The 25,129-nt window shown below is 39.8% G+C and overlaps 1 protein-coding gene across 4 annotated transcripts; it reads left to right on the top strand.

Moving 5' to 3' along the window:
* The first annotated feature begins 1,135 nt into the window (after positions 1 to 1,135).
* On the top strand, positions 1,136 to 24,802 carry LOC131140097 (filamin-A-interacting protein 1-like). 4 transcript variants are annotated; one of them, XM_058090218.1, is made up of 6 exons: positions 1,136 to 1,284; positions 12,267 to 12,555; positions 13,395 to 13,568; positions 13,644 to 13,822; positions 20,261 to 23,048; positions 24,320 to 24,802. In XM_058090218.1, exons 2-6 carry the CDS (start codon positions 12,274 to 12,276, stop codon positions 24,524 to 24,526), a joined length of 3,630 nt encoding a protein of 1,209 aa, XP_057946201.1. In that variant the 5' UTR covers positions 1,136 to 1,284; positions 12,267 to 12,273; the 3' UTR covers positions 24,527 to 24,802. The 4 variants fall into 4 exon arrangements, with proteins under 4 accessions (XP_057946201.1, XP_057946202.1, XP_057946200.1 ...); XM_058090219.1 differs by lacking the exon at positions 1,136 to 1,284 and adding an exon at positions 10,758 to 10,854; XM_058090217.1 differs by lacking the exon at positions 1,136 to 1,284 and adding an exon at positions 11,924 to 12,203.
* The last annotated feature ends 327 nt before the right edge of the window (positions 24,803 to 25,129 follow it).

Below are 25,129 nucleotides of genomic sequence, written 5' to 3' on the forward strand. Positions count from 1 at the left end.
TCGTGAGGATAAGCGGTCTTAAATGAATGAATAAATTTTCTCGACTGCCTTGGAATTTAACCTGGGTATAATTCTTTGCATCACTCATTCATGTATTTTGATCCATCTAATCAATTGTACTATTCATTTGCATAATGATTTTTTTCTTCATTTTCCTTAAGAACGACATGCAAGGCAGCGTTATCATCCTGTAGTGCCTTAATTTCACTGTGCAGTGCTCTATTACCTTATTTTTGCTATGTCAGTCAAAATATTAGAACCACATCTCCACAAGTATGTATAGTAGTTCTACAAACACAATTAGAAAGAACAAATATAGTTTAATTAATTTTTGGCACATTTGTCCCTTGGAAATGGTCTTAAATGAAAGTTTATAGACAATGTTTATTTTCACTGTTTGCTGTTATTGTCCACATACTACATGGGGCCAAGTGAGGCAAGGGGCCTGACATTCAGTGAGGGCTATTGTAGCCGTCTTTATAAAGGCAAAAATCGTGATACAGTTCCCTTCTCGGATCACATTAGATGATGTAGCGTACAGTAGAGCTCAATAACACTGACCTCACCGGCCCATTATAGACTGTAGTTGGATCAGCACGCAAGCGTAGCTCCAGAAGTGTTGGGAATTTTGGCCCACACTCACACTCCTGGCCCACCTACATCAGCAGTTGGTGCTTCCTTGGAGCAACTTCAGGGTTCGGGTGGCTGCAATCACCGGACTTTCCAAGCACGATGACATGGTTCAGCTGTCAGTTAGCGCTCTTGCCGGCCAGCCAACGTGTCTAAGATCCATGCTGGCAAGAGAGGAGGAGTTAAATATAGAGTGGAACTTTTTTAGCTTCTGTGACTCTGACCAGAAGAAATGCAAGGGAGTAAAAGATGTGGAAAAAAATCAGCGTCTGTGACATCGAACTGCACTTCGATCTTTCTTTTTCTGGGCAACAAACCCATTCTATCACAAGGTTAAAAAGTTCCCATTTTCTCCTCTTTATTACAACACTACCAGTGTGTGCTGTGCTTAAGACCAAGGCCAAGCAGGGCAGAACTGGTTAGGCAGTGGGAGTGAACAAGTGAGGGGGGGGGGGTGAATGAGAGAGTGGGAAGTTCCAGTATTCCATTATTCCTTGTATAGAGAGCTGAAGGAGCATGAGGATGGCTCTTATCATTGCTTAGGAGCGAGGACCATCACAAGACATTTTAGGCGGATATTTGTAGACCTTCACTGCCTTTAATTTATAAGTCACAAGGCCACGACCGCCACCAAACCTGGGGACAACACAACAGGTAAATTTATTCAGTGTCCGCTCTTTACTTGTGTTGTTTTACTCCTATCAACTGATTCTATCAGTTTAAACTACCAACTCATATCTTGGCCATTACTCTTCTTCATTGTACGGATGAAACAAATCCTCTTGTGTGTCATCCACACCTCAATTAAATCCTATCCATTCATTTTACAATTCATGTAAAACTCATCCACAAAAAGACTTTTGAATACTTTCAGGACACTAAAGCTCTGTCGTTGTTATCGAGAATGCAGAGGCATGAATGAATTGCATCTCATTTTTTTGACATATGAATGTGACCATTTAGAGTGTTGGCTTGTGGGCAGAAAAACACAAAACAATCAAAGATGATGGCACACTGAATTCATCTATGATGTCATATAGTGGACAGGCAGCCTTTCATAGAATCATTTTTAATTGTGATACAAGTGTAACAATAAATTAACCATTGTTAATATTCAATTATATACTATCTTAATTATATACGTACTAGGCTGCACGGTGGTTAGCAGGAAACACAATTTCGGGAGACCCTAGGCCAACTCAGTGTGGAGTTTGCATGTTCTCCACGTGCATGCGTGGGTTTTCTCCGGGTACTCCGGTTTCCTCCCACATTCCAAAAACATGCTAGGTTAATTGGCGACTCCAAATTGTCCATAGGTATGAATGTGAGTGTGAATGGTTGTTTGTCTATATGTGTCCTGTGATTGGCTGGCCACCAGTCCAGGGTGTACCCCGCCTCTCGCCCCGAAAACAGCTGGGATAGGCTCCAGTGGTAAAAAAATGAATGAATGAATATCCGTCCTTCGTTCCTGCTGCACTGAAATCTCCTGAGATTTCCTGGTGCCTCACATGATGTCATGCGTGGCAGCTTTTTGAATGCCACAGTTTTGTGAGACAACCGGATGTGGTGGGGCATTGCCCCTCCTTCCCCTCGTCTCCAATTGTCTATAACTGTATCTATTTATAGATCAATGACTGACTGTCAGACTGTCTTCCTCGGTTATTGCATGTCTTACCCTTTGGCATGCTGAATGTTGTGGTACCTCTAAAGATGGTGTACAGGCTACTCCCAGCAATCTTGTTTCATACACCTTGCCCTTCTTTCCTGGTGTCCTCCCATTCCTTTTTTTCCAATTTTTCCCAACTTGCAAAGTCTGCTTCGCCTCAGCAACACATATCCTGCAGCAGGTAAAAAGCTATGCAAGTAAAACATGGTTGGTGGCATGGTGCAACTTTGCAACTTGCACCACACCAGTGCAGGTGACGATGCTGATACGGGATGGGGATTCTGACAGGCCACAATTGGACTTATTTTCAAATGCAAATTTTGACAGGCATGCGTCTAGTTAAGCTGAAAGTTGTCTATTGATCAAGTGATCAATAGATGTTAAGCTTTACTGTTGTGTAATGGGAATCAAGGACATGTTGAGTCACACATCACGTCATTACATTAACAAAAATTCAAAACATCTGCATCCTGAAGCAGGATGACACATTTCATCCAGCATATGTGTTCCAATGGTGTTAAAATGAATTCCATTTCATCCACATGAAGTCATCAACCTGTAGGAAAAGACACATGGCTGTTGCCGCTACCCGCTGTCAAGTTGTCAACACGTACAACACCACAGTATCCCAAAACGAAAACCTGAAAAGTATTTCACACCCAGCATTGGATACCAGTGTAGCGTTAGCCGCCCTTAAAGATTCTTACAGTCATGTGTTCAGACGCTCTGTGCAACCTCACCCTTTTCTCACCCTCACCCAACTGCTCTTGGGGCTTCCCACACCCTCCTTAGCTGATGTGATGATCTCGCCACAAGAACCGGTGGTAACCTATTGCTCATTAGCATTGTCCTGTGCTCAGAGTGCAATCTGCCCTAAGTGTTGAATGTGCAAAAAATACCTAAATGGCCACTTAAAAATCTAAGCTTGTGCCAATGCAATATCAAGTCAAGATGCACTGAATAAGTTACTGTGTCACCTGGTTTGTTAGAGATGCAGAAGAGCATCATAATTGGTATCATAACAACATAATTAGTAAAGTATGATGTTTAATGTTAAGGTAAAGTATTAATACCCTTTAACAGTGCAATGGCATGCTAACAATTACACGTCACCCCCCCAAACAATACATATTTTATTTTATTTTATTTTATTTTATTTTATTTTATTTTATTTTATTTTATTTTATTTTATTTTATTTTATTTTATTTTATTTTATTTTATTTTATTTTATTTTATTTTATTTTATTTTATTTTATTTTATTTTATAAAATATAATAAAATATATAAAAATGTTTTATAAAATATAATAAAATAAATGTAAAAATGTAAAAATGTAAAAAATGTAAAAAATGTAAAAAATGTAAAAAATGTAAAAAATGTAAAAAATGTAAAAATGTAAAAAAATGTAAAAAATGTAAAAACATTTTACAATTTTACAATTTTACAATTTTACAATTTTACAATTTTACAATTTTACAATTTTACAATTTTACAATTAAAAAAAAATAATTACATTAGAACGGCAGGAAGTGAACAAATGTAGCAGTTACTGATTGTAAAAGTACCAGATGAAGGGGTAGGATTTAATAAGCTTTGCTTCTTGCTACTCCTTTTTGGACACGTGGAACTGGGAACTGATTATGGGATGCACTCAATTGTAATCTGATGCATGTTCAAATGAAATGAAATGAAATGAAACCATTACCATTACCATTAGTGACCATTACCAAACCATTAGTTAGAGCGTAGAAAACAAAACTTTGTGAAGCCGCAAAATTTGAACCATGAACTGGCAAAGAAAGACTGTATATAAATATTATACATTTCTCACCTCAACAACTTGTGCGCAACTTGTGGTAAAACTCAATACATAAGGTCATATGATGTAAAAATAAATCAATAAAGAAAGAAAGAACACTTTAAATAAGGGTATAAAGAATGGGCTTTGCGTTTATCAGTTCCTGACACCTTTAAAGTTGCCTGTACCATATTGGCTCTATTCCTATCTCCGTTGCATGAGAGCACAGGATAATTTCTGTTGTGCACGCACTGAAGCACACTATGAAAAATGAGGTGGAGCCCGTCACGGCCAGTAGCCACCATCTATACGCTCTGAGTCCGGTGGGCCTCAGCAACAGCTGTCACTGACACATGCACGGCTCTTGGACATATAAGAGCCCCTGGACTTGAATTCCAAAAATGCAGTTTAGACACATTTGGATGTTTCACAGATCACTGGCACTCATAACTCACTTGGTCTAAAAATAAATGCTTAAACTCCATAGCAACCTAAGATATTCTCCAGATCATTTAATCCTGAATGGTGAGGCGGCAAAGCACACAGGCTATCAACAGTGGATTAGCTGATAATTGCTGCTAATGTAACAATGTTAAAGAAATAGTTTGGATTTTTTGACGTGAAGTTGTATGACATTCCCATAAGCAGTGTAGTGCATCATTAGTGACTTTCCACCGACTTTGTGCCATGAGCTGAGTTCTGTTTGTTGTGTTGAGGAAAGTAGTTCCGCTATGTAGAGGCTTCACTGGTAATATGGCATTTGGTGAATTACTGCACACAACATTACTAGCTGATTCTTGATAGCCTGTTCCGCGTCTAATACTGTTAACTTGTAAACAAGATGCTAATAGTAATTGCCATGTAATTAACAATATAACCCGGGGTGCTGGAACAGCAAAACTCTTCAAAACATGTTTATTCTTCTGTCTTGGGTGTGTAAGAACGTAATCCTTGTCCCCTAACTCATGATGCTGTTTTTTCATCCCAGCCACCTTGATTCCCGCTTTATAGCAAGTAAGGCAATAAGACAAAGTTGTCTAATAGCAATGTCTGTGACAGGAAAACAATAGCATATGTAGGGCGATTCAGACATATTGTGTTGTTACATCTCAGATAAGTCTGTATAATTTTTGTAGATATTTTTATTTGTGACAATGTCACTCTATAGCAGGGGTCTCAAACTCAATTTACCTGGGGGCCACTGGAGCTTGGGTCTGGGCAAGGCTGGGCCGCATCAGGTTTTCCAAAAAAAAAAAAAAAAAACGCATTTAATAAAAACAGAAAAATATACAAACTTTTTCAGTGCTTTGGTTCCGATTTTCTACAAGAAAAGCTCTGATAAAACATTCCACTGTTCTCAAATATCTTAATTTTTATTTTTCTGCACAAAATAAGATGAAAAATAAATAAACAAATCAAGAATAAAGAAAATCAATCAATCAGTAATAAATAAATATAATAATAATAATAAAACGGCAAATAATAAAAACTTATGAAACCACATATAGTTGTTGGGTAGACAAATTATTTTTTTCAGATTAAAATGAACAAAGCATTATTAGAGCCCTGTAGAAATGACGAAACACGACTATAGTCACATTTATACTTTTTTTATTTACAACATATTGCGCAACTGCAGGGTCTTGAGACACATGCTAACTCACAAACTAGAGAACTAGCGACCTAAACGGTAGCCTTCAAGTTATTTCCTTTACACTTAAATAGCCAAAAATGTACCACTTCCACACGGATACGGAGGATAACTATTAACAGTTATTTAACCTTTAACATGAACATTAATCAAACGTAATCATTTTTTCTGGGTACATGATACCATACAGCATCCATATCAAACTTAATATCAAACCCTGCATATCAAACATTAAACTTTCATATCAAGGCGGGGGCCTCAAACTAGTGTCCTGCGGGCCACATTTGGCCCGCGGGCCGCGTGTTTGAGACCCCTGCTCTATAGCCTAGCTCTCAGTTTTACTCTCTCGTGTCGCAGCAGTTGTCATCCGCGCATGAAAACAATATGGAACACATACACAGGCGGCAGTGCACAGTGATGCGAATGGAGACAGAATAACGCTGATGGATTGTGAAGTATGCCTTTGTGACTGAAATGTTTTACTCTTTTGAACGCATATTGTTTTGAGAAGCAAAACACTTTACTTAAAGTGATTTTTTTCAGGGTTTCCCCTTTGTGGCACTACTCTTGTGTTCATGTTGTGTAAAAAATGTGTTTACTTGTGCAAATATATGACAAGTTTTTTTTAACAGTCCCACATAATTTTCCTTCATTCAGAATTTAGTTTGGAATTGCATTTTTTTTTTTCGCTCCTCCTTCATCACCCAATCATCCTGTCCTATCCACCTCTTCTCTCACTGTATAGTACGTTACATGCATGGACGGATGATTGCACAATTTCACTTGTACTTCTGTATAAGTGACAAGATCAATAAAGGGTCATCTCAAAGTCACAGTTGATGGGGATGTCCTACAAGTTCAAACTAATTTTATTTTTTTCCCCAGGCTGAGAGCCGTGACCCACTGAAAGAAACCCACCAGTTAAGAATCACTTGTCTCAGCCAAGTCGACTGAAACATTGCAATTATTGGTAGTTGACTTGTAAGGGTTCTTGGTGGATTGTATATTTCAGTTATGCCGTGTTTAAGTGTAGGTCCGAGTCCTCTATCACAAAATAGCACAGTGCATCACAGTAATCAGCTGTGATTGTCAAGAGGAATAATAGCAAATCTGGAAAGCTTAGAAATGACACCTCAGACAAATGGCAGGGTAGAATACCCAAGTCTGCTACATCCATCTGCTCTCTTGTTGTTTCTATTCCTAGAACCACGATAATATGATCCCCTATGTGCCCCGCCCTATGGATAATACTGTACATAGCTCTAATGGTCCAAGATGAAGTTTTGATAAATTGATGTTGGTTCAGACCCTCTCTGAAAAGTAATGGCTGGATTCATGTTTCCTGAGATCCTGATTCATCCTTGACACCTGAAGGTGAGTCATGTGATCCAGCAGCTCCACTCCACCATATGCTTGGTGACACTCAAGAAACATTAGGATTGTTGAGACTGAACAAAGAATGCATCATTGCAGTCTGACACACAAGCTCCACTGGAGTCACTTTGACGTGCAACAATTTATCATTATTATACACGTTGGTCTTCTCACCAAAATGCTGCTGACAGCAGGTATTGTAAGGTGATTTATAGATGTATGCGTTACAGTTGCTATTTGAACAGCTTGTCATCCCTCTCTACATGCCAAACTTTAATTTTCCAAGAGCAGTTATGTAAAGTCCGACCCCTGAGGTCACTGTTCGTCTAGACTGGAATGCACTGTCCATCAAAATGCTGGCACATCCTGCAGCTCTGTACCCCTATATGGGGAGTTTCTTTCGTTCACAGATGAAATGATTCAAAATGTCGGCTTTCAGGCAACAGATATAAATTCAAATATAAATTTGAATAACTTGGCAGGGTTTGTCTCTTATGTCAGGATGAAAAAGGCCCACCAGCATGCACATTTCATAGGTGTCTACTGATAGAGCAAGTTGCCAAACACTCACATTTTTCTTTCCTTTTTTAGTCATTATTAGGTTTGAATCCCGGCCAGGGCCCCAACACCCAGCCACTGGAGATCTCCAGTTCTGGTCCGAAGCCCGGAGAAATGGGAGGGTTGTAACAGGAAGGGCATCCAGCGTAAAAAAAACTAAGCCAAACAAATCATACAAGCGACTCTCTGAGGAAACCCCTGAATGGAGGAACTGAAGGATAACTACATTTAGTCATTATTAGGACTACATTGAAAATAAAAAATAATAATGAAGAGGCACTAAAATGTCAGTTTATCATAAAAGTACATTAAAATAACTGATAACTGATGTTAAGAAAAACATCTAATTTTACAAGAATAAAGTACAGCAAAACCTTGGTTAGGGTCATGAATTCTCTCCAGGGCTGACAAAACGGATGCTGATGGAATCAAGATATAATGTATTAGATCCAATTAATCCAAAAATGTTATAATGAAAGGGATAAATTAACATTTTTCGGGTTATCTTTTTATGATCTTTTTCTCATACCAAGTTGTATTGTAACAGTATTATATTATAGTAAACCTCGGATATATCGGATTCAATTGTTCCCACTGGTTTTGTCCGATATAAGCGAAATCCGTTATATGCGTATACCGGAAAATGTCCGTTTTACGCATATATCGGATTTATATCCGGTATATGCATGAATCAGATTTTATCCGTTATAAAAAGGCACTTCCTTGACTATGTTTCCAATGTACCTGGACGCGCAGGCAACGCTGCAAACGCTGCAAATGACGTCGTATAGCGGCCTGTCACGATTCGGCGAATCGGAGCGCCACGATGCGGCCATCCGATATATGCGAGGGAAATTTAATGGAAATGCATTGGAACGGGACTGGAGATTTTGTCCGAAATAGGCGAAATCCGTAATCCGATATATGCAATGAATTTTTATTGGAAATGCATTACAGAAAAATTGGTTCTTTTTTATCTGTCCGTTGTGAGCGAATTTCCGATATATCCGAGTCCGATATATCCGAGGTTTACTGTATTATATTGTTCCTGTAGCATTACTAATTCATTATTTTGTAATTATTTGAGTATTTATAGTATGGCGATTATATTCCTTCATAGGTTTGTATTTTGAATTGATATCCAACTGTCCATTGTATAGCTTCTGAAGGTGGTTGCTAGCAAAACTGCTTCTGGTAAATGCAAGGGTTGCTTCAGGATATGCAGCAACATATGCAGATCAACCTTCTTGGCAGGTCTGCACTAACACTCAAAGCACCCCATGCCTCTCAAGTCCCCTCCGGCAATTCACAGCGCCACTGGAGGGGCGGGCCTGCCTGCATTATACCTACAGAAAGTGAGAATACATATGGAGTTGGTCCCCCTTTGCCGGTATAACAGCTGCCACCCTTCTGGGGTCCTCATCCAGAAGAAGATTAGTGTGGTCAGTGGTCAAAGGTGCATAATCACTGTCCCAACTTCATTCCAAAGGTGTTTGATGGGATTGAAGTCAGAGTTTTCTGGTTCTTTTCTGAAAAATGTACCCAATTTTCAGTGCAGCGTTGCATATCTACCAGGTCTGTTGCTCCTTTGCTCATTGTTAAACACAACAACACAAGTGATACGTAGCATTGGATACTTGTGCTCACAAAAGAAAAGGACACATGATTATGTTTAATTAACTTACCGTCAATATTTAAAGTTTTTTATATTGAGCACCATGCCTTTTATTTTCTTATGCTGTCCTTGTAAGAATATAAAATGTTAAATTTCTCCATCATCCATCGTTTTTACGCTGGTTACATAACGCGGGGTCTTATAAGCTTTTATATTTTTCAAAAGCAGAAGTTTATTTTGACACCAGAAGCTGTTTTCCAGTGGTTTTCTGTGGAATTTATGCATCAAAAATAGACTTGAAATCTATTTTTAGTTGTAAAAACATGACAAGCTACGTGCGTAAAACACTACGCGGATGTGACGTACGCGATATGTGTCTTGTGTGAATTCGGAGCTATGTCCTGATACGTTTTTCCATATATTGCAATATATGCATATATTGCATATATTGCATATTGCATATATTAGGGCTTTGAAATGTGTACTCCACAAATGTTCAATTCATTGTTTACAATATCTTATATACAGTATGCTAGCATTCTGGACGCCCCGGAAATGGAAGCTATTTTGTGTATCCGACACTTTGAGGTAAAACATTTACAGCAAATTTAGAACAAAGATAAAAGTCATGTAGTAACCATCAGTGGTATCCACCCACTTGCCAACCACTGACCACTGCAAGACTTTATAGCTCCCTTTTCTTCTCGTTGGAATGAAGCGGCCATCCTATAAATACTTTGTATATGTGACAGCTGGACTTGCCATGAGTTACATTTGGGTTCCCATTTTAAATTTAGGCTCTGGTCTTGTCTGTGGCCTTTCTGGCTCCATCATACAAAAGACATTCAACTGCACCACGGTGGATGCCAGACAGTCAGTAGCATTGTATATGTATAGTGTGGTGTGGGCAGTCTGGTGGTCACCAAGACCTTTGAGTAAAGCCTGATTGTCTGACCCTTCTCCATGAAGACAACTGGGAATGTTGCATACCAGACTGTATAAGAGGGCACGGGACTTTGGAGGGCACCATTTGTTTCTCAGGAGAATTCAATACGGTCACAGCTTCAGTGATCAGGCAAGGTAGATCAAAAGCAAAAGGCATTGTACTCATGAAAAATTCTCATCATTAGAGCCGCTATATAACACCCTGCAGCTATGCTCAGTTAAACTAAAGTGACCCCGTAAAATAGAAGCGACAGATACTGTACAGTGATAGTTGTATTTGTGGATTTACATGGCATCAGCTCAGTATATAAAAATAAACCACCTAGCATAGTGTCATTTATTTTTGTCGCCACTAAAAAAGCCCTCGAGTGTCATTCACAGTGTTGCACATGTTTCATCACTCGTGCCCCGGTCGTGCCAGCGTTAATGCCTTCTGGACACTTCTCATGCCTCATTCAAACGTGTTGCCTGGATAAGGCCTGGAGGCACTCATATGCTCTACTGGGCACTGCTGGTACACGGCCCAATGATAGTTACAGTTATGCACATGATAGCAGGTAGTGCAATTAATCTTCTACTAACAATAACACTCTCTGTACCCAGTGAACTCCGAGAGGTAAGATAAGCATGTACTTCATGTGTTATTTTGCTTGCGATTCGTTATCTTTCCTCTTTGAACTGAGAGATGCAGTCCTCTCTATCTTGTATGCGTCCCTCTCGTGTGAAAGGCTTTTTTTCATGGAAATATGTTGGCTTCAGAGAGGTCAGTTTCAAGCACCATTAGATTTGGTCGAGTCAAGATGCCCCTGCCTCCTTGAGCCAGAATCTTTAACAGACAAGCTCTCTATAATGCATTTAGTATAAAGTTTGATCTCATCAGGGTTCAAAGACTTTAAGTCTTCTATTGACTGCCCTGTATCCCCAGTTGGCATGTTGTGTAATTGCTGCTGCATGCATTTGCATTTGTTTAACATTTTGGAACACTTGTTCAGGCTGCCTGTTGTGGCTGATGATGTTCATGCAAATGATTTTTTAAATAGACCAGAAACATTGCTCCCGAGGTCATTGGTAAAAAGCCTAGAAACACAAAAGTAGTGTAAGAATAGAGACAAACACACTCATTCCACCACAGTGTGTATTTGAACAATGAACGCACTGTAATGTGAAACATACAATGTACTTGCAGGCCTGTGTTAAAGTAATTATGGTTACAATGGGAGCATGCAGCAAGCTAAGCCAAACATGAACTGTATCATCCAGTATAATTAATGCAGAAAAATTAGACAAGATTAGAAAAATGTTCAGCATCTGGATGGGAAAATGTTTTGATTTTGATTGAATTTCATCCTGTGCAGCAACAGTCCATCAGAACTCGACAAATATTGAATGTTTATGAGAGTTTGAGAGTGTAGGTTTTGGTCATGGATTTTTAAAATATATATATAAATGGGAATTACAAAACAAAAATGATTTGTTATTTGAATATTTGAATTTCATTTCGAAATACAGAACATAAACAATTAACAATAACATATCAAAAACACCAACACAGCACCCTGAACTGAACGCAGGTTGTTCTTCTTCAGACCACAATACGTGGCTATTGAATCAACAGCGCCTCTACTGGTTGCAACTAAGAAGTGCATCATATTTTTTCTTTTCTTCAAGACATCATCACTCCATAATCCATTCGACACAATCGGCATAATTCTTAACGATCTATTAATTGGCAATCATCAGTTATTTTGCTCATCCCCAATCCTATCCATCTCTTCCTAATGAATATTTGCTCATACTCCATGAACCAGGAAGTAGTCTGCTCACAACTCACACTCCATGAACCAGGAAGTAGTCTGCTCACAACACAACACACAAACGGATATTTAGCTACAAGTTGTTGAATGTGATATAAATTATGAGAAGAATAAAAAATATATACATTGCTTAAAAAAAACACAAGATGATGTATGCTAAAATACTCATTCTTCTCAAGCCTGATAATATGCTCTCCCCTGTTCTCGTTCACAGGGTGAAGATGAGATCCAAAAGCAGTGTGGTGTCACCCCCGACAAGTGAGGTGCTTGGGGTCCCACAGGGTGACCCCGACATGGGCCAAGAGCAGGATGTGTGTCTAGCTGTGAAGGGTATGAAAGCCAAAGTTCAGCAGCAGGATGGTGAAGATAAAGTGGAGGTGATATTTGACAAAAAACAGCCGTTGTTGGACTCTACAAAGCTTGAAGGAAAAGGAGGTGCCTTGATGAACTTGTCCAGAGAAGATATGCTCAAACTGCTGGGAATCATGGAAGGAGAAGTTCAGGTGAGGCCCTGTAGTGATATTCCAATGAGTCAATGATATTTCCGTTCTTAAATCTTAGCTTTATCTTATCTGCACAGAAGCACACAGTTCATGCCAAAACTCCAGATCCACGGTCACACTGTAGTCAACAATTGAGTTGGACTGGCTTGTTGCACAACAGCGCTGCCTTGTGGTTGCAGACGACATTTCAACAAAAAAACACTTATGTCCACACATATGACCTAACAGCTAGGATTCCAAACCTTTTCCAGCTAAAGACCCAAATTAGAAATGTATTTCATCTGGTAGGATCCAAACTTACAATAGAATGTATTTCCATAATAGTAAATATATAATTATAATTACAATATTATTATAATATAATAATAATAATATTACATTTTATTTGTATAGCACTTTTCAGAGTATTCAAAGACGCTTTAGAGAAAAAAGAAATAAAAATAGAGTTGAGTAAAAACAGAGTAAACGATGCATTAAAATACAATATCCAAACATTAATTCAGCTAAAAAAGCTTTAAAAGTGGTTAAAAAAGGTTAAAAGCAGGGCGGGGTGCATTGCATTGTTTTTTGAAGGTGGGAAGGTCAGGGCAAGCACAGAGTGAATGGGACAAAAAGTTCCAGAGGGTGGGGGCAGCGATGGAGAAGACTCTGTCTCCCCAGGTTCTATATACTACAGGTTGACAGCGAACTCTAAACAATAGATCTGAAAATGAAAGAACTTCACAAAATAAAACAGAAATAAGAGTTCCATCCTGCAGCTACATATTCTTCAAACGTGCATGTACACTTGAAGCCACGTTATGATATTCTAATCTCTGTATATATCTGTGTGACTACAGGCAAGAGAAGATGTTATCAGCATGCTAAAGTCCAAACAAACCCCTCAAGATATCCTTTCATCAGCATGCAGCTCTGCAAAAGGCAGTTCTGCCCTCCAGGCCCTGCAGCGAGATGACCTCATCACTGGTACCCCACAACACAACCACATTGTATACCAAAAGCCAATGATTGAGGTCAGTCGCAAAATACTTTCTAAAAACTTTCTCACATAGCATGAAAATGATTTTTCTTATTTGTGCCCTTTGCAGCTGGAGCGCCTGCAGGAGAAGCACAGGGAGACCTACAGACGAATGCTGGGTCAATTGCTCCTTGCTGAAAAGAGCCACCGTCGCACTGTGCACGAGCTGGACAGCGAGAAACGCAAACACATCGATTACATGAACAAGAGTGACGACTTCACCAACCTGCTCGAGCAGGAGAGAGAAAGGTGAGCAGGAGATCAAAACACACGTGTGCGTGCGGCCCCTCGAACCATGGGGATGGTTCATCACTGCCGTGACACATAGCACTAATGTCCACTAGGTATATAACTAAATAAAAATTGTTGATTGTATTTATAGGCTTGTTTGACATGTAATTTTGACTTTTGACCTTAACGTTTGTGCTTGGATGTACAAACAATCAATCATGCACAGTTTAGTTTTGTAGATTTAAAACACAGAGATATTCAATAGGTGGATTAATGACACATATTAAATAAAAATATACATTTTGTATACAGTAAACCTCGGATATATCGGATTCAATTGTTCCCACTCGTTTTGTCCGATATAAGCGAAATCCGTTATATGCGTATACCGGAAAATGTCCGTTTTACGCATATATCGGATTTATATCCGGTATATGCGTAAATCGGATTTTATCCGTTATAAAAAGGCACTTCCTTGACTATGTTTCCAATGTACCTGGACGCGCAGGCAACGCTGCAAACGCTGCAAATGACGTCGTATAGCGGCCTGTCACGATTCGGCGAATCGGAGCGCCACGATGCGGCCATCCGATATATGCGAGGGAAATTTAATGGAAATACATTGGAACGGGACTGGAGATTTTGTCCGAAATAGGCGAAATCCGTTATAAAAAATCCGATATATGCAATGAATTTTTATTGGAAATGCATTACAGAAAAATTGGTTCTTTTTTATCTGTCCGTTGTGAGCGAATTTCCGATATAGCCGAGTCCGATATATCCGAGGTTTACTGTATATGTATGGAGTATAAGCGTTGATATTGATTAAGTTGGGTTTCTGGGACTCAAAATGGCACACTGATTGTCAAGAATAGACCGCTATTAAGGGCTTTTTTGACTCATGTTTGTAGAAATTCATGCTTATAATATTAGTTTATATACTGTATATGTCAACTGTTATGAACCAAAAAGGTTCCAAGTTGGACATGTAAGGTGGTGACAGCAGTAGATAGAAAATGAGAGGAGATAGAAAGTGAAGAGGGAGAAAGTAAAAGCACAAATCCAAACGACAACTTGATAAAACATAAAAGTGGAAGACTGGAAATAAGCCATGGAGACAGTTAATGCAGCGATGTTGGAGAATGTGTTGTTGACTTCAGCAAGCCAACCGAGCGTGGATGAGTATTTCATCTCACTGTCAAAGTCAAAAGAGGTACATAGCTGCGGGGGATTCAGGTGAGCACAGTGGATACTTCGATGTGCAGAGGGGTCAGGCCTAATCAAGGCCCTTCCTGTGGAGCGTCAATGACATCACCTCTGAAATGATGTCGGCTGTGAGCCTGTGACCTTTGCTTTTTGGTCATAAAGGAAGACGACGGGAGGTCTGATGGAGCTAGACAAATGGAGGTACGCTGCACATGCTCCATCATCAAAGATGGGATATTACAACACATGGATGCAGAAGGCCTCACAGGGATCAAATGAACTGCTCATGTGCACGGACTGCTATATTTCAGTTTTTTTTAAATGAACTAATTAATGGTTGCTGTTTTATGGGTTGACTATGCCGTTTTATTTGTCAAAAAATATTGAAAGCTATATGTAGTATATGGCCACTAGGTGTCAGTAATATTCCATTATTGAGACATTAGCTTACTATCACACTGCATGGAGTAAGACATAGCATGTCCAATATGATGGAGTGAAAAGACGTTATCCTCCCATTCAGTGTGGAAGTGGTAGGGGTTTGGCTTCTTTTAAACCCTTTTTTTAGTTTTGGATACAGTAAATACATTGGAGGCTAAATAGTTAAGAGTAAATGACAGTTGCTTTGCTGAGAGAACTTGTATACATAACATATCAGGGTCCACTAGGTCTTGGGTATCGACTAAATTTGAACAACACCTGTTCCGATTTCGCATTTCAAGCCCAGATCCTAAGGATTCAGATTCTTTCAACAGGTCCTTAAACTGGTCCTTAAAGTTGACATGGTCACTAACCGGTTATTTTTGGATTATGGTAAATGTCTGAACATTGATTGAATCTAATAAACTACAAATTTCTCACAGGGCTGTTTTCGACAAGTATATAAATGTAAAACTTCAAAAATTTAATCAATTTTCTTTACAAAGGTACACTTTTACAAAATATCTCCTATTTTTGAAAACCTCATATGTTCGTGCTTATGCATTGACAAGTGCTGCTTGGGCTTGGGCAGTGAGGGAAGGCTGTTATGCACGCTCAGAGAGGCTCTCTGAAAGGTGGGGAAATGTGAAGGGGGAAAAGGAGCCTCCAACAGCCTAGTAATGGTGCCTGGAGGCCGGCCAGAGCAGCAAGATATTCCGCCTGGAGTATGCCCAGCGAGGTTCCGTGGAAGGTGGTGAGGTTTAGCCTGAAAGGGGCTTACTGCAGCCTGGAAATGGTGCTTCAAGCCCGGCCACAATACCCAGATATGCTCCGTGTGCAGCAGGGAACTGGTCCTCCAGCATACTAGAAATAGTGCCAGGAGCTCAAACAGAATAGTGGCTATTTTTCCAGTCGGCGGACCCCGAAACAGGCATATTAGGCATGAATGCTTGCTTTTCTCTACAGTATGTGCTCTCAGATTGACTGAATGACTTGTTCTTTTGAAAGAGACCAATAAAAGTAAAGTGCTAAATAAACAGAGTAAAAAGTGAATATTGTGTTGACCGTTTAACCTCGCTCGCCCCCCCGCAGCTAGCTAAATGCATGTCTGCATGAATGAGTGTCGAAGCCAGTTCAGAGAAAGTAATCATGACTTTATAGTCAAGCTTGGCTAAGTGACTGTGACTAGAGGTCTGTGCTTCAGTCAGAGCAACTTTGACTCAAGTCGACTCAAGTCAGTGTTAGGAAGACTTGACAAAAAAGGACTTAAAACTCAGCTTGGGAAGGACAAGATTGTTTGGTTCTTTGGACGACCCCCAGTCAAAACAGGACAAAAAAAGGACAGAAAAAACGCAGAGGAGGAAAAGGCAGGGACAAAATAAAAAGAACAGCAGCGAGAAAGTAACTAAGATTAATATGTGATTTTCAGTTTAATTTTTAGATATGACATTCAGGAAGAATAAACATTCTCATCACCTGTCACCCTGGTATGAATGTACTCACTGCATGGACATTGCCATCATTTTACTGGGTCTCACACAGTTGCGCACGTCAAGGTAAAAATAATGTCTTCAAAAGGTGCACAAAACTTCATGCGAGACATCCCTTGTGACATCATGCATCATTTTTTTCTTAACATGAATGACAGTTTAGAATGTCAAAAATGTAGTTTAAAAATAGCCTTCAAAGTCAATCCAGTTTGAGGGAGGATTTCAATTTAGTTATTTCCAACCGCAAAAATATAATCCAAAGAAACGACAACTCAACAAGCATCCCTGCATCCCTGCAGATACGGCAATTGTGACATTGTCATGACAACCCTTGACCACCTACTTTAGCACTTTAGCGGCCTATAACACTGCTGCGCCAGTCTGACTCATCTTGTGCTGTGTCAGAAAGAGCGAACACAAAAAAATATCAAGATGGCCCCCACATCCTTTGACTTTTACATCTGCGGCCCTCCGCTCCGTGTAAAAAGTTTGGACACGTATGGTATGAATTAATTGCATTTTTTTTCCCAGATTCTGTGCTGGAGCCTATCCCAGCGAGGTACACCCTGGACTGGTCGCCAGCCAATCACAGGGCACATATAGACAAACAACCATTCACACTCACATTCATACCTATGGACAATTTGGAGTCATTGTGGAAGATTATACAGAATTTAAAAAATGGCAAGACAGCTATCCCCTGCTTTACTCATAAATAAATACATGCAATAATCATTTTACAGAACTACAGTACTGTATACAATAAGCCAACACCTATACTGAAATGCATTCCTGCAAATTGTGCATGTCTGGTACTGCTCTCATTCTCTTGCCTTAGTTGAAATGGAAAAAATCTCATTTTCCACGAGCATGATGTCCTCCTGCCCTTTGGGTGAGAGCTAAGTGGAAAAAAGTAAATGGTATTGTGCCAAACATTCATGGAATGTTCATGGGCACCAAATCAGCTCTCTCACACTGGCAACCATCAGCACCGGTCGCCTCTCAGATAACAGATAAATTAGTATGTCAAAAATATAAGTGACATTATGCTTGATGCTGAACAGAGGAACAAATTCCATTCTTGAATGAGTCACACAAAAAAATGACCTTAAGCTGTAACAGATGTCAACATAATTATTGAAAAATTTAAACATACAATGGTGATTTCCGTGTTTTTCTATGACATGCAGTATGTGGCAAGCTGAAAAAGAATTTCTTCAGCTCATAGGTAGTCCAAAGGTAGTCCAGGGCAGAATACTGAAAAATTTAAGGGTTGGTTTTTTTTTTTTTTTTACATTTTGTTAAAATCGGGACTGATTCTGACCTGCCATGTAACAAAATATGCAGACACGTAGTAGAGCTTCTAGGCTTTTATCACCTGCTCAATGGCGACAATAAAAGACAAACTGAGAGAAGTACTGATGTGAAAAGTACTGGTGTGGCAATTCAATTTTGATTTGATTTGTAAGCATTGTGGAGTTTGCTGGTGTATCCGTGGGTTTTCTCCGGGTACTCCAGTTTCCTCCCACATTCCAAAAACATGCAAGGTTAATTGGCAACTCCAAATTGTCCATAGGTATGAATGTGAGTGTGAATGGTTGTTTGTCTATATGTGCCCTGTGATTGGCTGGCGACCAGTCCAGGGTGTACCCCGCCTCTCGCCCAAAGACAGCTGGGATAGGCTCCAGCACTCCCCGCGACCCTCGTGAGGATAAGCGGTAGAAAATGAATGACTGAACATACATTGTTGTTTGTACTTCATAGCATATTTGGTGACATTGTGTTTTTTTGAAACTTCTTGTTGTTATACAAGTGTTCAGACACAAAGAGGAATTTGTTGATGAAGTATCCTGTCATGTGCATCAGATTAGCCTCGTATAAACCTATTATCGTGGTTATGGTTTATACTCTCCAGTCTTCATCACCCGAAAAAGGACAAATCCAACAATTTCATATCTGCTTTCCTCATCACATGCAACTCTGCTTGTCCAGTTTTCCCTCAAGTAGAATTCCAGAAAATTCACAAAATGAACATACAAAAACCAACGATTAGAGTGGTAAATGTTTTTCTCAGTAAGGGTTTTGTAAATTGCCGGGAAAGCTTTGCTCAAACATGCCAGTGTTGCATGGAAGCAAAAAATGGGGGAGTTTTGCAGTGTGCTCCTCTATTGGCAAAGATCCCACCCCCTTCAGTGTTCAAAACAGTACACAGTCTCTCCCTCTCTTTCTCTCTCACTCATACAAGCACACACACACACACTCACACACTATGCCGTATATGGATGAGGTGACATCCCACACTGGACATCCGATGGTTCTGTGTTGTATTTATTCATTCATTTCATTTTCCTTAAACATGCATGCCTGGGATGTGAAAGAAGAAAGTTGTGGGAAAAGAGGTCCTGGCGACCTGTCACGCATCCTGATGGGATTTTGTATCACAGTAATTATGTCTGTGGTGCTTGTAGAGCATCATAACAGTGGTAAGTTCCTATATATCGAGGTATTTTCTGGTACGGTGTAATTCTGAATACATAGCATCACAACTGTGAAACGTTTTGTCAGTGTTTTGGGTGTCTTTTGCATTGCATGTTTGGCACTGGTATGTTTGTTGATGCGGGGAAATGGAGTGGAGACAGACAACTTTGCATTTAATCTGTTTTGCATTGGTTGAACCTTATAATGAGCATGAGTAGATTAGAAAGAAACATACAGAAGTCCACTTACAAAAATAACAGTAAACTTTAAGCAGCAGTTTGAGTCTCTATACTATGTGCCTTGTTTGGGAGAACTTGTTATAATATTTGTGGAAGTGTGGAATATTACCTGGTTGTTCTGTGCAATAATGTTATGTCAATGTGCTGTTGTAAATAACTGATTTTATGAATAGCATAAAAAAACTCTCTCTGTTGAATATTTAATTAGGGGAGATAACTAAAATATGTAATGTGGTATTGTCCAATCCAAAAAAATGTTAAATCACTTTTTCAACAATGACTCGTGACACGTTCTCCCTGTGCGTGCGTGGGTTTTCTCCGGGTACTCTGGCTTCCTTCCACATTCCAAAAACATGCTAGGTTAATTGGCGACTCCAAATTGTCCATAGGTATGAATGCGAGTGTGAATGGTTGTCTATAGTATGTGCCCTGTGATTGGCTGGCGACCAGTCCAGGGTGTACCCTGCCTCTCGCCTGAAGACAGCTGGGATAGGCTCCAGCACCCCCGCGACTCTCGTGAGGATAAGCGGTATAGAAAATGAATGAATGACTCATGACACACTTGTTTATGTTTACATGTTTAACTAATGTACATCATTGATTCTTGCTATTGTCATTTTTAGACTGAAGGGGCTGCTGGACAACGAGAAAGCCTTCCAAGTTAAAAAGGAGAAAGAGCACTCTAAACGTTTGGCCAAGGTGCAAGAGGAGCTGGTCAAGCTGAAGTCCTTTGCCCTGATGTTGGTCAATGAGCGTCAACAATACCTGGAGCAAATGGACCAACAAAGTCAGCGTGTTCAGGAACTGAGCCAGCAGCTTCAGCAGCAAAAACAGATCGTGATTGAAGCCAGGAAGCACGCTCAAGAGGATGCCCACAGGGTTCTGAGCTTAGAAGCTGAGCTTAAAGAGAAAACTGCCACTCTTGCTCAGCAGAATGAAGAGACGAATGCTAAGCTGGCCAGTCAGGAGCTCCTCAACCGTCAACTCAATTTGAAAATTCTAGAGCTTATGCATACAGTGGATGAGCTCGAGGAGAGCAACAAGGCCTTGAAGAAATCCGAAGAGGAACTGCAGGAGATGAGAGACAAAATTGGCAAAGGGGAATGTGCAAACTCAAACTTAATTGCAGAGCTAGAGAATTTAAGGAAGCGTCTCCTGGAGATGGAAGGAAATGATGAGGAGATCACCAGAACAGAAAATCAATGCAAGGAGCTCAGGAAGAAGTTACAAGAGGAGGACAACAAAAGTAAAGAACTTAGGATGGAGGTGGAGAAACTCCAGAAAAGAATGATAGAATTAGAGAAACTTGAGGGTGCCTTCAACCTAAGCAAAAAAGAGTGTGCTCAGTTACACACGGCTTTAGAAAAAGAGAAGAGCCTGACCAAAGATCTCTCTGATGAAGTTGTTACACTCAAGATCAGACTAAAAGAGCTGGAATCCTCTGAACTGAAATTAGAAAAGTCTGAGCTAAACCTGAAGGATGACTTAGGTAAGCTGAAGTCGCTGACTGTAGCTTTGATGGAGGAACGAAAGACTCTTGTGGAAAGAATGACATCGGGTGAAAAGACAAAGGAGGATTTGAGTACAATGGTCAAAGCTGAGCAAAGTAAGGTTATGGAGGTGACTGAGAAATTGATAGAAGAAAGCAAAAAGCTCTTGAAGTTCAAATCAGAAATGGAAACTAAAGTTGAGATTCTAACTAATGAAAAGGGAGACCTCAGCACCAAGCTTGCGTATGAAACAGATAAAACAAAGGATCTTCTTTCCAAAGTCAGTCAAATGAAAAAGAGGTTAGATGGGTTGGAGCAAACAGAAAGGTTGTCTGTGAAAAATGCAGTGAAATGTGAGCAAGGAAGGATGTCTGAAGCTGGGAAAAAAGACGATAATAAAATCAAAGAGCTAACCTTTGAGATTGAACATCTGAGAAATCGCCTCAAACAGCTTGAAGTCGTGGAGGGAGACCTGATGAAAACCGAAGATCAGTATGACATTTTGGAGAAAAGGTTCATAACAGAACAAGATAAAGCTAACATACTTTCCCAGCAAGTGGAGGCGATGAGGAATCAGATAGCACGGAACAAAGCTGTTGAGAAAGGAGAAGAGGATAGCCAAGAGGAAGACCTGCGACAACGATACAAGCGAGAGGAGACCAAAACCAGGGAGCTTCAGGCGGATGTACTAGCTCTTAAGGAGAAGATACATGAACTGATGCATAAGGAGGATCAGCTTTCTCAACTGCAAGTGGATTACTCAGTCCTACAGCAGAGGTTCTTTGAAGAAGAAGAAAAAGCCAAGAACATGGGCACTGAAGTTCTCCATCTTACTAAAGAACTGGAGATAGCAAAGCGTCACAGTCGTGCACTAAGGCCTGGTTTGAATGGGAGGAGGATGGTGGACATTGCTGTGACATCCACTGGAGTACAGACGGAGGTCTTGTCCAATGGACCAATAGAGGATGATACCCCGGCAGGGTTTATCAGGAAGTCTGTTCAAGAAGAGAATCACATCATGAACAATTTAAGACAGAAGAGCCTGAAGAAGCCAACAGAAAAGACGAGAGGCATTGAGCGTTCCCCGTCCTCTGGAAGTGATCTCGGTGTGAAAAAATCCTGGATTCCTTGGATGAGAAAGAAAGATAACAACTCTCATGAAACCCTGGAAAAAACTCCACACATTACTGGAAATCCGGACCTGACCATGGCCCACAAGCCAGGGCAGCCTTTACACATCCGAGTAACACCAGACCACCAAAACAATATTGCTACCCTTGAGATTAGCAGCGCCACAACTGGGGATGTTTTCTCAACATCAGCTCCGCTAAACCCCAATCCATCACACCCTAAATCCAGAATTACTATCATTCCAACACATTCTTCTGCAACTCTTCGAGGAAAGTCCACAAATATACAACAGGGTCCAGAAAGAACCAAATCTCCAGTCACCATCACCACTATTTCCAGAGCCAAGTCACCAGACAGCAGTCAAACTTCCTCCACTATGGGAAGGCCCATGTCTCCTGTCACCATCATGACAGTTAATACCACAGCAGTACCTGAATCCTCTTCTTCTCCAGAACCTCAAGAGATGACCATGGGCCGGGCCGTATTCAAGGTTACCCCTGAGAAACAGATGGTCCCAATGCCCATAAGGAAGGGTCACAACAATACAAGCATTATCACCACCAGTGAGGATAACAAGATCCATATTCATCTAGGCAACAGTCTGACCCCAAAGATGGTCGTCCGGCCGGTGTCTGCTGTAACCGACGGCAAAGAACTAACCCTATCAACGGGGACAGTGTTGCGCTCCCCTCGCCAAATTACCACAACTCGGACCACACAGAACAAAGTGATGAGCAGCATTACAATTTCTCCTGTTGCATCCAACACTACAAGACCCACACAAAGCATGGTAAGTTTTGCTTAGGTTAATAATGAAAAATTATATTACCACTGAGCAAAGGTATTCTGATTTAATCCCCCTATTAGCGATAGTGACTGGTTCAGTAGTTTACTCACCTAAGAACTGGCCATATTTTAGTGCCAAGTGAAATTATCAATATGTCGGAGAAACCAGCCCTTAACAGGCCAACTAGATTTATTGTTACCTTTTTTACAGTATGCCGAGTACAAAGTGAAAATGGCCGAAAACTAATTATTTTTGAGAGTATTTTATTATAACCCAAACAAACTAACTGACAAACTGATTGTTTTACCAGAACATTAGCAAAATCACATTTTGTTTTTCAGAATGTATTTCTTTCTAGTTTTGCTTAGGTTAATAATGAAAAATTATATTACCACTGAGCAAAGGTCTTCTGATTTAATTCCCCTATTAGCGACAGTTATTGGTTCAGTAGTTTACTCACCTAAGAACTGGCCATATTTTAGTGCCAAGTTAAATTATCAATGTCGGAGAAACCAGCCCTTAACAGGCCAACTAGATTTATTGTTACCTTTTTTTGTACAAAGTGAAAATGGCCGAAAACGACTTATTTTTTAGAGTATTTTATTATAACCCAAACAAACTGATTGTTTTACCAGAACATTAACAAAATCACATTTTGTTTTTCAGAATGTATTTCTTACTAGTGTTGACACATTATAACTGAAAACCGTAATAAACAGCAGGCTAATGTAGATGTGAGAGGACTACGTGGTGCCCGCGGGCATCATGTTGGTGACCCTTGATTGTAGACTGATGGACATGAGAATTCAACTATGTTGATGTTTCAGTCGACCTTATGATATCCTCTTTGTGGCTCAGAGTGGTAGCGTGACAAAAAAAGCCCTATGGGCTGGCCTCTGCACATCAGAGCTAATGATGTGGCATTGTGCCACCCTGCTACAGGCATGCTGTCATTTATATTTGTTTCACAGTGTTTACATTCACAAACAGATTTGCAGGGCTCTGTACCCCCTGGCTGACACAAAACAGCCTTGCAACAGTAACAGCATACAGTATTTTTGCCTGCCAAACTAGGTTGGAAATGAAAGAATGAACAAATATTTGCATGTTTATTCCATCTTTGTCCAATCAACTACAAATATTTAGAAATTCTGAATTCCTAAAAGTTTTGCCTTTTTAAAAATGAATTACTTTGCATTTCTATTCAAATGCCAACTGCTTTCACTCTCCTGCCTGAGAAACTGTACTCTCTTTTTCTCTCTTTTGTCAAATAGTGTGGGCACGATGCCCAAGCCCCTCGCACAGGGCTGACCCGCATCCCAATGTCCAAGAGCCTGAAAACAGGGAAAGCAGTTCTTGGTTCCCTGGGCATATCGAGTGGAGTGAAGACTGAGTCACGTGCTGAGAGTCAATCTTTGAGGGTGGAGGTTAAGAAAACAGCCATAAATGGTATAACTTATCAAAATGGAGGAAAAGGCTGATTAACCAACCAAAATACTCCATGGTGCTACAAAGACAATAACACCACAGACATGCAGTGTATCATTGATTCCTTTCAGATTATATTTAAACTAAAACATTATTGTATTTGTCATTTTTTGCATAATATTTTGCACTTCCCTGTCACGTCACATGTTGCTATTTGCATTGTTATAATGGACTGTATTTAAGAAAACAATGTAAACCATCCTGCTACTAACTGTTCATTGCTTTGTGTGATTGGCTCACATGTATTTTCATTTTGTTCAATGTTATGCATTTTGGAATTGTATGTAAAACATTTGTCATCAAACACATTTTGAATAAATATTTTAAAGCAACGTTTGTGTGTGTGTGTGTGTGTATATATATATATATATATATATATATATATATATATATATATATATATATATATATATATATATATATATATATATATATATATATATATATATATATATATATATATGTGTGTTTGTGTGTATCAAGTGAAAATACGAAACACAAATCATCCCAAAGAACCTCTCACCAACCACAATACAAGCAACTTCAACTGTGCCAATGTAAGTTTTATCAGTAGTGTTTTTCAAAACAATGGTAAT

The sequence above is a fragment of the Doryrhamphus excisus genome, chromosome 13 (assembly GCF_030265055.1).
Source record: "Doryrhamphus excisus isolate RoL2022-K1 chromosome 13, RoL_Dexc_1.0, whole genome shotgun sequence".
NCBI classification, from domain to species: Eukaryota; Metazoa; Chordata; class Actinopteri; order Syngnathiformes; family Syngnathidae; genus Doryrhamphus; species Doryrhamphus excisus.

Coding starts and splice junctions, on each gene's coding strand:
- LOC131140097 (XM_058090216.1), top strand. CDS start 12,199: ATGATGTATGCTAAAATACTCATTCTTCTCAAGCCTGATAATATGCTC. Junction 12,556..13,394: donor TCATGGAAGGAGAAGTTCAG/GTGAGGCCCTGT, acceptor GTGTGACTACAG/GCAAGAGAAGATGTTATCAG. Junction 23,049..24,319: donor CAAGACCCACACAAAGCATG/GTAAGTTTTGCT, acceptor TTTGTCAAATAG/TGTGGGCACGATGCCCAAGC.